Source organism: Pararge aegeria, chromosome 24, assembly GCF_905163445.1.
Source record: "Pararge aegeria chromosome 24, ilParAegt1.1, whole genome shotgun sequence".
Taxonomy (NCBI): domain Eukaryota; kingdom Metazoa; phylum Arthropoda; class Insecta; order Lepidoptera; family Nymphalidae; genus Pararge; species Pararge aegeria.
In genome coordinates, this window is record NC_053203.1 from 11928898 (window position 1) to 11942587 (window position 13690).

General features: G+C 36.0%; 1 protein-coding gene across 4 annotated transcripts in view; it reads right to left on the bottom strand.

The window, feature by feature from the left end:
- Positions 1–13690, bottom strand: part of LOC120634474 (chloride channel protein 2) — an 81530-nt gene that overhangs the window by 14248 nt on the left and 53592 nt on the right. For all 4 annotated transcript variants that reach the window (XM_039905089.1, XM_039905088.1, XM_039905090.1 and 1 more), the window contains 11 exons: positions 13421–13549; positions 12714–12847; positions 12099–12255; positions 9338–9426; positions 7521–7642; positions 5885–5986; positions 5599–5701; positions 4433–4561; positions 3259–3421; positions 2603–2694; positions 1119–1257 (listed from right to left, as the gene is read on the bottom strand). In XM_039905089.1, coding sequence (XP_039761023.1) covers positions 1119–1257; positions 2603–2694; positions 3259–3421; positions 4433–4561; positions 5599–5701; positions 5885–5986; positions 7521–7642; positions 9338–9426; positions 12099–12255; positions 12714–12847; positions 13421–13549 — 1359 coding nt within the window. The remainder of the gene's footprint in view (positions 1–1118; positions 1258–2602; positions 2695–3258; positions 3422–4432; positions 4562–5598; positions 5702–5884; positions 5987–7520; positions 7643–9337; positions 9427–12098; positions 12256–12713; positions 12848–13420; positions 13550–13690) is intronic.

Genomic DNA, 13690 nt, shown 5'->3' on the forward strand with positions numbered 1-13690 from the left:
AGGAATATTTTAATTTAAAAAAAATTAGATGTAGACGTAATGTAGAAAATCACTAGGAAAAGGGAACGGTAAGCAAAATGTAGTATTTTTTTATTTTACTTCACACAGACTTAAAAATGTTGTAGAATATATTTATTTCTTGCTTTTTAGTTTGACGTCGGTTTTATTTCGTCAAAAAACTTATATATTACACGACAGATGTTATTTATTTGGGTACTAAGCCACAAAACGTTTAGATTTTGCTACAACTTTCGCCGGTCGCTGCTCGCATGTATTTGGCCAGTACGGTACAGTATTAACACTTATTATATAATTGCAACATTTATATATTTATAATGTAATTTATAGTATTTCTGATTTTTTTAATATAATCATAATTTTGCTGCTTTTGTCACTTTTATGGGAATAAATATTTATTTGTTTAAATATCTTTATTTATCTATTTCATTTGCCGTATCGTCACTCGGGTCTCAGCTGAACATCAACGGCATGCACCTAAAATGCATGGCAAATGCTGAGCTGTACACCCTTTCTGTCTGGTGTTACACACAGACATTGTCACTATTGTTAGCTTTTATTAAAATAAGATGTTAATTTTATTGAAACTTTTGAAACATTACGTAAGTTGTATAAAATAAAAGTACTTCTTGTTAAAAATTTAGTTTAAAATTATAAATATTGTTCAAACTTCCGTAAAAATATGTTTAATTTAACTTGTAGATTTTCAAAGAGATGTTTAACGATTTTCATATTTTTAAATCCTTAGTAGCTCAATTTTGACTTCCGGTAATTATGATAAAATAATGTGATTAATCAAAATGAATACTCTTTTAAAATTTCATTTTGGTTTCTTAAAAGAGAGGGAATCAGTCTTCATTGAGCTGCTAAGCTAGTTGGTAGTGTTGTGGTGTAAGAAGAAATTAATAAATATATCTGCAGCCGAATAAGTGTTTTTAATACTATGTTGTTACTATATTATTATAAGATGTACTTTTTGTAACACTTAACATCAACAAATGTATTTTCTTTTTTTCTTTACAGCAATTTCGATGTATCTCAAAAAAGGTTGGCCAAATAATGCTCATCATGTTTAAGAAAAAAAAAATGTATATGCTTACGGCTGGCTGACGACAGCAGATCCGGCAGATAAGGCAGTTTCTTGATGAGTATGATGCTATCGAAGCACGAAGGCTGCAGGAGTGCTGCCGTGGCGTTTGCCGCCAGCACCGCCGCCATGATGGGCAGCAAGTGGGTCACCTGGACGCCATAGCACCAACATTGAATGAAGAGGTAAACTTTTAAGAGGCAGAGAAGATTACAGATTGCTACGTGCTATGGTTCCAAGATTTGTTACAAATTCAAAATTCATTTATTTCAAGTAGGCCTAATTATTAAGCACTTATGAAACGTCAAGTCTGTTTGAAGTGACTCTACCACCGGTTCGGAAGGCAGATTCCACTGAGAAGAGCCAGCAGATTGCTCTTTTCCAACATCATTTTAAAGTTTAACAATCTTTAGAATTTTTCTGTTTTGTGAGAGATGGGAGCGGAGTGGCCTGCTTCCCAGCAGCCATGTCGTTAAGGAATTCATCAATCGCGTAGTAACCACAATTTACGTGTTTTAATATATTGTTTAAACTTAGGTAAAGGTAGATCTAATATTACCTTCGGTATCATGTTATAAAAGCATATACCCATTCCCACAAAGGATTTCTGTACTTACAAGAACAGGGAAAAGGGAAAACAACACTTATCGCGCTGAGTTTTTCTCTAAAATAATATTTATATAGTTATTTAAGTGCCTAATAAAGTGATAGTCAAATATTTCTTTATTCAAATAGGCACATAGATGGCACTTTTGGTTCGTTGATAACATACTAAATGTGTACATAACAGTGAGTAGTAATGGCGATAACTTCATTCGTAAACTTAAAACTAAAGTAACGAGGGTTCCAAACACGCCCTGTTCCAAACTTAGCCGGGTGTTCTTTTTGTTATCACCATCTCACATTGTCATTTAAAAATATTTAAGAAGCAACCTGGTTATAGCAATTGTTCACACCCAACCTTTTTTAACGTTTACGTAATCCTTTATACTATAATAGGACTTTTCTATAAGCTTTCGCTAAATTCACACTTTGAGCTTTTTTAGAGACTAATAACTAATTGGCTTTAAGCTTTGTCCATAATCATGCTTCTGAAGAAAGTTTAAACGTCAATATTATACCAATCATCTTGTAATGTGTTTTAAGGTTTTTTTTCAATGCTATGTGCACTTGTGATGTGTGTGTATTTGTGTGTGTGTTAAAAAGGTGTAAAATGTATGTTGTTAGTGTTCTTCATAAATAAATAAATTAAATTAATAAAGAACAATTTTTTTTTTATTCCACTACAAGTAAGCCCTTGACAGCATTCTCACCTGGTGGTAAGTGATGATGCAGTCTAAGATCGCAGCGGGCTAACCTGTTGAGTATGGTTGTCATACCCCTAATTGGTTTCCATGCAACATCGCACCGGAACACTAAATCGCTTAGCGGCACGTCTTTGTCGGTAGAGTATACTAGCCATGTATATAGACGTAGTGATAACGCTTGCCCACTGACCTGTCCGGTCATCTCGATGCAGATGACGATGGTGGACACCGTGTGCGTCACGGCGCCCGTGAACGCCGCCGCGCCCACCGTCGCGTACCCGCCTGCCACCCACAATAAAGCGTTACGGTCATTTTGACGTGACGCCGACGAAAAAAAAATCCTGCATGTCCGGCGCACGTCCCGCCGATACCAGAACCAAAGGTAAGTGTTCTTTCAAACTCGTTGGATTGTGGACAGGTACTTGGGATATTAAATATTTTACCAAATATTTTTTCGTGGTTAACTATTAACACGTTAAACCACCAGACCAAAGAGAATTCAGAAATTACACACTTACTTCATTATGCTGGGGATCGAGTCCGTGACCTCGCCCTTATAAGACCACAGACGTTCATTTATTTGATACTAGCGGTCACACACGACTTCGTCCGCGGAAAGTGCACTTTAAAAGACAGTCATATTTTTATTGGAGAACATACATAATTTTTGCGAAACTTTAACCGTTTACGCAGCGCACGCCGCGAAAGCTCTTAAAAGAAAGAAAAAACCCGGTTTTGAAACGTTCTTCATTAGTGCTATACTCCTTTTGGTCTTAACGTGATGATATATAGGCTATAGCCTTTCTTTTTTTTTTTTTTATAAAGGGTTTAGTCTACAACACAGACCTGGCAAAATTTTCTGTATATGCCCTCCATAGGCCACGCCCAGTGGACAGAAGTAGTGCATGACTTCTCCCGTGAACCTGCCAAGCGACGCGCCCATCTTGAAAGCCGGCACGAAAATACCGGCCGGTACCGGCAGCGTACACGCTACCATGCTCAGGAAAAACTGAAAAATAAATAATAGTATAAAAAAATATTTTTTTATTAAAATGTTGTTACCTTAACTCGGAGGAAATATGAATTTTATAATTTTGGAAGTATGAATGTCGCATACTGATGAACTGTGATAGTGGGTACGGTATCGGAGGAACCCATTTGGATCTCTGAAAAACACATCTAGCTATTCAGAGTTATGTGTGCTTTAAATGTGTACAATTAAACATCACTTTGCTTTAACGGTAAAGGAAAACCTGCATGCCTGAGAGTTCTCCATAATTTTCTCAAAGGCTTATGAAGTCGACCATCAATAAAACTCTTATGGATGTATTTATGTAAATGTAGAAAAAAACATTAGAGTTTATCAATGCTTTCAATTGAATTTAATTCAAAAGGTTTTTAGGTTTCTATTTTTATTCTCACTAGATTTAATTTAAGTGTATGGTTCTCGCTCCAGAGATGGGCGATAATAAATGCGACTCAGTCTTGCACTATAGCAGTATTATCGAATTTGGGTTTCATGATACATATAACCTTATGTTCGCTTTATTTTGTACTATTTTTAATTTACGGTGTAACTGTTAATTGAAAGAAACTTATTATTATTATTAAATCTGGACTGGGCCAGCGTGGTGAACTACGGCCTAAACCCTTCTCATTCTGACAGGAGACCCATGTCCTATAGTGAGCCGGTAAAGAGTCGATAATGATTGATTGATATGGTGAACTACGGCCTAAACCCTTCTCATTCTGACAGGAGACCCATGTCCTATAGTGAGCCGGTAAAGAGTCGATAATGATTGATTGATATGGTGAACTACGGCCTAAACCCTTCTCATTCTGACAGGAGACCCATGTCCTATAGTGAGCCGGTAAAGAGTCGATAATGATTGATTGATATGGTGAACTACGGCCTAAACCCTTCTCATTCTGACAGGAGACCCATGTCCTATAGTGAGCCGGTAAAGAGTCGATAATGATTGATTGATACTAAAATGAAGATTTGACCTTTGATACTCACGATAGAAAAGAAGTATATGACGAGACAGCCGAAGTGGTCGACTTCAGGTGTCCGCCAGTGGTCCACAATGGCGGCCTGCTCCGCCGACAGCGTGTCCGACCACGTGAAGTTAGCGAAGAGCGACAGCACCTGTTCAGAGATAGTGTTTACATTGGTTACATACAACGAGCTGTGGGCTCCTTCACTATTATGTGGGATGTCGTCACGCGGATGTAATACAAGATATTATTGTATATAAAAATACGTAACATTTTTTTTAAAATTTTTATAGTTTGAATAGTCAAATTACAATTAGTAAACACATAATAATAATTACAAACTATGATTAATATTTACAAAATATATAAATATTGGTAATAAATATAGGTATATTAAATCACAAAAATCTAAATCTAAATTCATTTATTTAAAGTAGGCCTAATCTATAAGCACTTATTAAACGTCAAGTTAGTCTATTTGTAGTGACTCACAAAAAATCATAATCGAAGCTATACTCTGTGTTCATACATTATTGAGCATAAGTAGGAACATTGTGTTCGTATCCTCATTACTATCCACTATGCATTATTTTGAATTGCATTTCGGAATAAGTAGTCGAGCAAAATTTTAGAGATATTTATTGAAACGCTAGACCGACTTTACGGCTTCTATGGTAGACCGCCATTCTTAGTACCTATAACACCAGCTACGCTTACTTTGGGGCTAGATGGCGATGTTTGTATTGTCGTGGTATATATTTATACTAGCGGACCCCAGCGCCATCTGTCGGGCTGATTTGTGAATCTAAACCATCCACTCAAACTCATACCAAAATATTCATTTAAATCGGTCCAGCCGTTTAGGAGTAGTTCAGTGACATACCCACGCACACAAGAAATATATATATTAAGATAATATCCTACTATGGATGGATGGATGGATGGATAGATGGATGGATGGATGTTTGTTACTTTTTTACGCAAAAACTACTGAACCAATTTGACTGAATTTTGAAATCGAGATAGATTTTGCCCTGGATTAACACATAGGCTTTTTATCCCGGGAAAGTGTAGGGTTCCCGCAGGATTCATGAAAAACCAAAAAAACCGCGTTCGAAGCCGCGGGCAACAGCTGGTTTAATGATAAAAATGATGATGAGGATGCTGATGATGTAAGGAACGCCATACCTGCTCCTGGTTGCCCAGGTCGGCCGCCATGTATTTGCCGATACCGGGCGGGAACAGAATCGACATCACCGCCAGAGTCATGAAGCCCGGGTAGATGAAGCGGCTGAAGAAAAACATTTATACTATTAGAATTTCATTTTTTTTTTAATTTATTTCAAGGCTATTGTAATAGACCCAGTCAGTGGATCCCAACATCCATCGGTCTTGTACATGCATTCCGCCCATTGCCTTGGCTGTAGCACTTTTTCACCTATGTGGGGTAGACGGATGTTGGCATAGTGCTTACTTCTTCTGCAGGAAGTTGCTCAGCACTTTGGTGTTCCGCATGAACAGCACGTACTGGCGGTGTAGGAACACCCACAGCGCGGCCATGAGACCACACACGATGCTGGAAACAAACGTTATTTTTTTAAAGTTATACTTCTTTTGGCGCATTAGGGAAAAATGATGAGAGTGAATTTTTATGATTCGCGCGCACCGTCACGAAAAACCGACACCCTGAAGTTAGCTATAGTCAACATTTTAGTTTGTCAAAAAAGTTACCAATAAAGTACGAATAAAGACATCTACGTATGAGGGAATGAGAACTGACAACTGTATTCACGATACGTATTTATTTGTGTTATTTAAATAAACTTTATTTAACTAGATAATGCGTTATAATACAACTTTCGATTTTTTCTATTGTTAGTGTCGTTTTTTCTACAAACGTAGAATAAGGCGGAAGATAAAATTCTTAAAAAAGATTTTTGTCTTGTTACGCCAAAGAAGTGTAACTTCCAACACTGAAATAATATAAAATAGTTGAATTTTAATTTATTCATTTGTCGGTAAATTTATCATAAATTTCATTTGTCTTTCCTTCACACCCTGATTAAGCAATCAACTTGATTTTTGGCATAGAGTAGGGTGAAAGTGCGGAGAGTAATATAGGGGACTGTAACCAAGTGAAACTAACGGTTGCCACGGGATTCGTACCAAAAAAAAATGTGTGAGCTGTCACGGAACGCCTGGCAGATGTGAAACATTGAAACTGTTTTATATAAGTTACTAGCTGTTGCCCGCGACTTCGTCTGCGGTTGATTTTGTTTTTAAATTATTCAGTATCGCTAATCCTTAAATGAGTATAGTAGTTATATATATGTATAACATGTGACTGTCAATTAATTATAGACAAATAATTTGCAATAAAATAAAATTGCGACTATAATTAAAGATCTAAGCTATCCTATCTCTTAAGTTGGAGCAGACTGCTCACGGTGTGCCAATTAAATTTAAAATCGGTTAAGTAGTTTAGGAGTCCATCGCGGACAAACATCGTGACAGGAGATTTATATATATTAAGATATACAAAAAAGAACAGATTACTATATATCGTACTGAATACATAAAGCATTACAGATTTGTGCAATAAAATAATGAATATTAATAAAATTATTTAATTATTATTAAAAACAAATTAAAATGACATTGCGACAACTCAACTTCTTATCGTTCATATATATTCCATCATATAGCGTGGCGATGCGTCGAAAATCAGGTTTACCCTCCGCCTATAGATGTTTCACATAAAAAAAACAACCAAATAGATAAACCACTCCTTTTTGTAAGTCGGTTAATAATGAAGAATTCAATCATATAGCGTGGCGAAGCGTCGCCACGGCCTGTGTCGCCACGCCAAAATTCAGGTTTACCCTCCGCCCAGTGGCGTGCATTGGGTTTCTTACCAGGCTATGCATACAGCCGAAATATTGCATAAAATGGCAAAAATCCTCCTCTTATACGAGGAATATATAAACTTTAGGGTAGGCTGTGCTTTTGTGCATGTATGAAGTGCACGCCACTGCCTCCGCCTATAGATGTTTCACATCATAAAAAAAAGCGTGCGACAGCCAGTAAGTAGTAATGTTATATGTCCTTACCCTAGAAGCACAAACACGGCGAACTCCTGGGGGTCGAAGGGGAAGTCCTGCGGCAGGTTGGTCGGGAATAGCGGCTTCACCGTCGGCATGGCGCCCGACCACACCGACAGCAGCCGGAACATCTGACATTATTAAAACAATACTTTTTATACCATGAAAATTATGCTTAAGATAGATAGATAGATAGAAAGTGCAATAAGCACATTCAGTAAAAAAACAAATTTAACAAAACAAAAGGTAAGTAAATATATATGCGCAAAGGCCCACGATACAGGTCGCCTAGTGTGGGGTCCACAGGTTAAAGTCAAAGTCAAAGTCAAAAATATCTTTATTCAAGTAGGTGGTGGTGGCACTTTGATGCGTACATAAGAATTACACGGTAGTGAGATGATGGCGATAACCACATTAGTTAACTTAAAACTAAAGCTACGAGGGTTCCAAACGCGTCCTGGTCTAAGAAGAAGCCCACAACAAACTTAGCCGGGTGTTTTTTTTTGTTATCACCATCTCACAATGTCATTTTAAATTATTAGAAGAGCAACCTGGTTAGAGCAATAATTTACACCCAAGCTTTTTTATCGTTTACGTAGTCCTTTATACTATAATAGGACTTTTCTATAAGCTTACGTTTAATACAAACTTTAAACTTTTTAAGAGACATCTCCAAGATGTCAATTGGTAGTTTATTGTAGAATTGTATGCAATTTCCTTTAAACGAATTATGAATTTTATGTAACCTAGTATATTGCACTGTAAGTTTATTCTTACTTCTAATGTTTAAATTATTGCAGTCACATTTTTTCTTAAATTTAGAAATGTTTTTATGAACGTACATTAAATTGTCAAATATGTACTGACTATACACTGTCATTATTTTAAAATCTTTAAATTTATCTCTCAATGACTCTGTCGGACCCATTTTGTAGATAGAACGAACAGTCCTCTTCTGCAGCACGAAAATAGTGCTAATATCAGCAGCATTACCCCAAAGTAAAATTCCATATGACATATGGTTATCAATAATAAGAGGCAAATATCAATATAATGTGCATTCAGCTTTCAAATATGTTTACCAATTTATGTGAAATAAAAAAATAAAAAAATGCGGTATATCGCTTGAAGCGATCTCCTCCAGACAACCTTTGGTCGATGAAGCACGTGTGGTACGGAAAACGGGATACGTACTGCTGATTCTACTGATAATTGATATACATTACATGTACTTTACATAATATAATAACAAATCACATATATAGCTAATTCTAAAGTTTAACCACCTTAACCTTAAAAGAAATAGCTAAATATGCTATACTCCGCGAGGAGCAGGAGAATCTGTATTGTGTAATTTATAATTTCAGATCTTCGGCAAAGTACCCTCTACGCAGGTTTCGCTCCTCAGGAGATGTTGACTTTACAATGAATAATTGTAAATATTATATTAAATTTATTGTATATATTCTATTATATTTTTATATTATATTTGCTATAGTGTACGTATATGAAGTAAGTATATTTAATTTAATTTATTATTATTGATCTATTTTTGTAATTTATTATTTAAGTATAATTTTGTGTACACCCTAACGCTTCTTATAACTCTCTTAATACTTTCATGCCATAAATAATTAGATCAGCTCAGTTTTGAATGAGAAAACAGAAATATACGAAAAGCCGTTCTCGAAAAAAAGTCTGTCTGAGCTGTTGTCCCTATCGCACTTTACGTTTGAAGTGTTTGTTGTCTCCATCGCACTTTACGTTGTAGCTAAACCATCGTCTTAATACCAAGTCGCAAAAACAGTTTGATAGCTTTTACTCACAATAGCACTGCAACAAGCAGCGAAGAATCCTCGCCAATAGTTCCGGACTGCGAAGTATGTGGTCGTTACCTCGATGGAGAAAAGAACGCCTGCAAATAACGAAAAATATTGAATAGAAGCAGGCAAATTTATTAGTGTTTTTACCTACACTTGGAGAAATTATCCATTTTTAGAAATTTAAAAAGCATAAAAAAATTAGTGCAACCGACAGGATTTGAACCTGCGACTCTCTGGCAATCGCGGCCTGAGCGCTTTTCAAAAATTCAAAATTCAAAATTTCTTTATTCATGTAGGCCTATCACAGGCACTTATGAAGCGTTCATACATAATTGTTTACATAATTGTAACGGGATGGTGATAACTTCGTTCGCCAACTTAAATCTAAAGCTACGAGGGTTCCAAACGCGCCCTGGTCTAAGAAGAGCCCACAACAAACTTAGCCGGGTAAATTTATTTTTTTGTTATCACCATCTTCCAGTAAATTTAAATTAAGCTATGAAGCTAGAGCAATTCACACCCAAGCTTTTTTATCGTTTAAATAATCCTTAATGTTATAATAGGATTTTTCTGTAAGCTTACGTTTTATATAAACTTTGAACTTATTGAGAGACAACTCAAAGATTTCATTTGGTAATTTGTTATAAAATAATATACAATTGCCCTTGAATGAATTTGCAATTTTGTGTAGCCTAGTAAACTGCACAACGAGTTTATTTTTGCTTCTAATATTTATATTGTTACAGTGCATTTTCTTTTTAAATTTTGATATATTTTTATGGACATAGATTAAATTTTCATATATTTAACTTTTTCCAACTAAGCTACGGCTCTCCTACCATCGATGCCGAAATTATTATACGACTTTTTACATCATTCATGGCTCAGAGTCACTCAGCGGGCGATGGAGAGAGCTATGCTAGGAGTATCTCTACGTGATCAAATCATAAAAGACGAGATCCGCAAAAGAACTAGAGTGACCGACATAGCTCAGCGAACCGCGAAGCTGAAGTGGCAATGGGCAAAGCACATAGCTCGGAGAACCGATGGACGTTGGGGTATTAAGGTGCTGGAGTGGCGACCCCGCACCGGTAAACGTAGCGTTGGACCCCAACGAGGTGGGCAGATGACATCAGGCGAGTCGCTGGGAGCCGCTGGAGGGAAACGGCCGAGGATCGTGTATTGTGGAACTCCCTACAAAAGACCTATGTCCAGCTGTGGACGTCGATTGGTTGAGATGATGATGATGATGATGACGTGTTTAAATAATAAAAAATATAAGTACTAAATTGAAATATGGAACTATTTATATATTGTCCATCACAATGGAACAGTTTATTAATTAAACGCAATAATTTTAACAGCATCCAGAAGTTTCCAGATGCTACCACGACGGGTACTAGGTTTAATTGATGCATATCTGCTCATTTGCGATTGTCGTTAAATATATTGTATTCAGGAGGTTTAATTGCGATACGCCCGTAATAGATGATTGTGATAACGTACAAGTTTATGTTGCACTGATTTGCGATGGTTTCTAAAAGTTTCTGTAAGTGCTTTGCTTTAGGTTTCGTTCTTTGTAATGCAACAGCTGCAGCTCTAGCTAGCGTTTTTCACCCGCATTTAGTTTTTTACAAATCCCGTGGGAACCGTTGTTTTTTTCCGGGATAAAAAGTAGCCTATATTAAGAGTAAAACCCTTTTAACTAACTCTATGCTAAAAATGAAGTTGATTAGTTGCAAAGTAATAAAAGACAAGTAAACAAACAAAAAAATAAGCAAAAACACTTTCGCATTTGTTCAATTAAGTGAGGATAATTGATTAAGAACCTTTGTTTAGCTAACAGTCAATGATTTGATGATGATGTATCAAGAAGTTTTTATAAGTGAGAAAAAAAAGCCATCGAAAACAGTGAGATGTCTTCACTGCTAGCTATATCAATATATATTTTTTTATTGTTGTTCAAATTAAATTAAATTGTTACAAACATTTTCCAATAACATCAGCCATCCTCTTAGAAACTTTGCGTTTATGGTGAGAATGGCGAGTTCGCAAGTATATATATACATATATGTAATTGCAACAGATATAAACGGAGCTTTTAAAAATAAGTAAATATTAATGTGGTGATGGGAATCTAATCCATCATCACATCAAACGATTACCCGCTCACTACAGGGCACGGGTCTCCTGTTAAAATGAGAAGGGGTTAAAGCCCACCACGCTGGTCTAGTGCGGATTGGTGGACCCTACACACATTTGGTTTTCATGGAGAACTCTCACGTATGCACGTTTCCTCACGATGTTTTCCTTCACCGTTGAAGCAAGTGATATTTTAATTGCTTAAAACGCACATAACTTAGAAAAGTTAGAGGTGGCGTGCTGGGATTCGAATGATGCCCCTGAAAGTGAACTCGAAGTCCTACCCATTGGGCTATAACCGCTTCTAATTGGTATGCAGATAAACATAACAAAAGTAGCGGAATTTCATATACTTTAGAAGCTCACTGTTCATTTGTGTTTTTTTCACTGTTCATGTTCATTACATTGTTCTTCATTATCTTATGATAATGAGTAATAGCGGTAATAACCGCTTCAGAGCATAATACCAGATTCGCAACATGGCGAAATAACTGATTTTGTATAGATAACCTAGGTAGCATAGGGATAGCTGCAAAACATAAAACTAATGATCATTTTGGTGATGAAAATGATAAAGGCCATAGTGATGATGATGAAGTAATATTTAGAAATAAATCATCACCTCCAACTGGAGCGGCGAAACACGAAGCGACGCCCACAGCGCAAGCGGCTGCCAACATTTCAGTAGTTCGCGATTCATTGCTGTAGATACCTTGGAAGGTTGTCACGAGTTTGGAGAGCAAAGTGGCTACCATAGATGCTATGTGTACTGAAGGACCCTGGAAAAGTATGTATCTTGAACTAGCTGAATATATATATGTAGGTATGTAAAAACAGCGTTATGATTTCAGTTGAGCACGAATTAACCTATCGGATGAGTTAAATAAGTGGCTAAGAAGATGATCAATTATGAAAGATTTAAAGGTGACTTAGAAGACCATGTTGAGATTAGGAGCACATATAGCTACATCTACCAGCCAGCATTCAACATTTAATAGAAATAAATATAAAACTGTAACAAATATAATAAAAAAAAAATTCAGCCCAATACATTTTCGAAATAGTACATCTGGATTAATACTATATCGCTTAAAGTAGTGTTATTTTAATATCCTTGACTCTCTTGTTACAAAATCAGAATCCTTATTTTAGAAGTTACAAGATTTTCACGTAATACGAGAAAACAAATAATTAAGCAATCAGAGTAGACTCTCAGTTCTTTCGTCTTTAAAATTACCTCTTTTCCAAGCGGCAGACCAGATCCTAGAGTAGCAGTGAGGCCAATGAGTTTTGATATTAAAGCACGAAATGTCAGATATTCTTTCAGGTGAACTCCTCTTAATATTGTCTTCATTTCTGGTATACCGGAACCTAAAAATGGATGGTCATAAAAATATGAATCAAGTTTTTACCATCCGATTTCATCGTTTGTTTTGAGTGTTTATACTTCTAACTAATAATCAACCCTGTAGATATTGCGCGACTAACGCACCCAACGTACTAACGTACCCAAACGTAAAAAACTTTCAAATGTATACTTGTAGGTAAAGAATTAGACAATCTGTAAAACTTTTAGCGACGCTACCAAACACTCGACTTAAACAGTATATTGTACATATGTGTATATTATTGACTAAATTAAATTTTTAAGACTGTACAGGAGAGCACTGACAAGTATGGTGTAGGTGTTTCTCTAGGGCCGCAATTGTTCGTTGTATTCGCTATTAACAAAAGTCATTTTTTTTGTATTTTAAAAGTGAAAGTGAAATACATTTAATTACATACTAAATTAGGTATTTAAAGACACAGAGACACAATACAGTTCATCTAAGATTGCCACTCTGAAGTAGTGAACATATTATCAGAACTAGAACATCAGGGCTCAGACACGACACGTAACGAGAACTGTACATGTTTAAAATAATGAAATGCAAAAACACTTACCTATACTCTGAGCGGCCACTATATGGACAAATCCAGCGGCAAATAGGATAAGACATACTGGGAGAGAAACCCATGCTACGTATTGACTAAAAGTAGACGTGGCTAAATCTTTGTACATCCACATTCGAGCTGAAAAATAAAAGAAATACTAAAATAAAGGAAATACTATAGCACAGGTGTAGAAACAAGTTATTTAAAATGTAAAAAAAAAGTTTTAACGTAATTAAATCATAATTACCAATGGGAACAATGAAAGTTGACTTTAAGGTA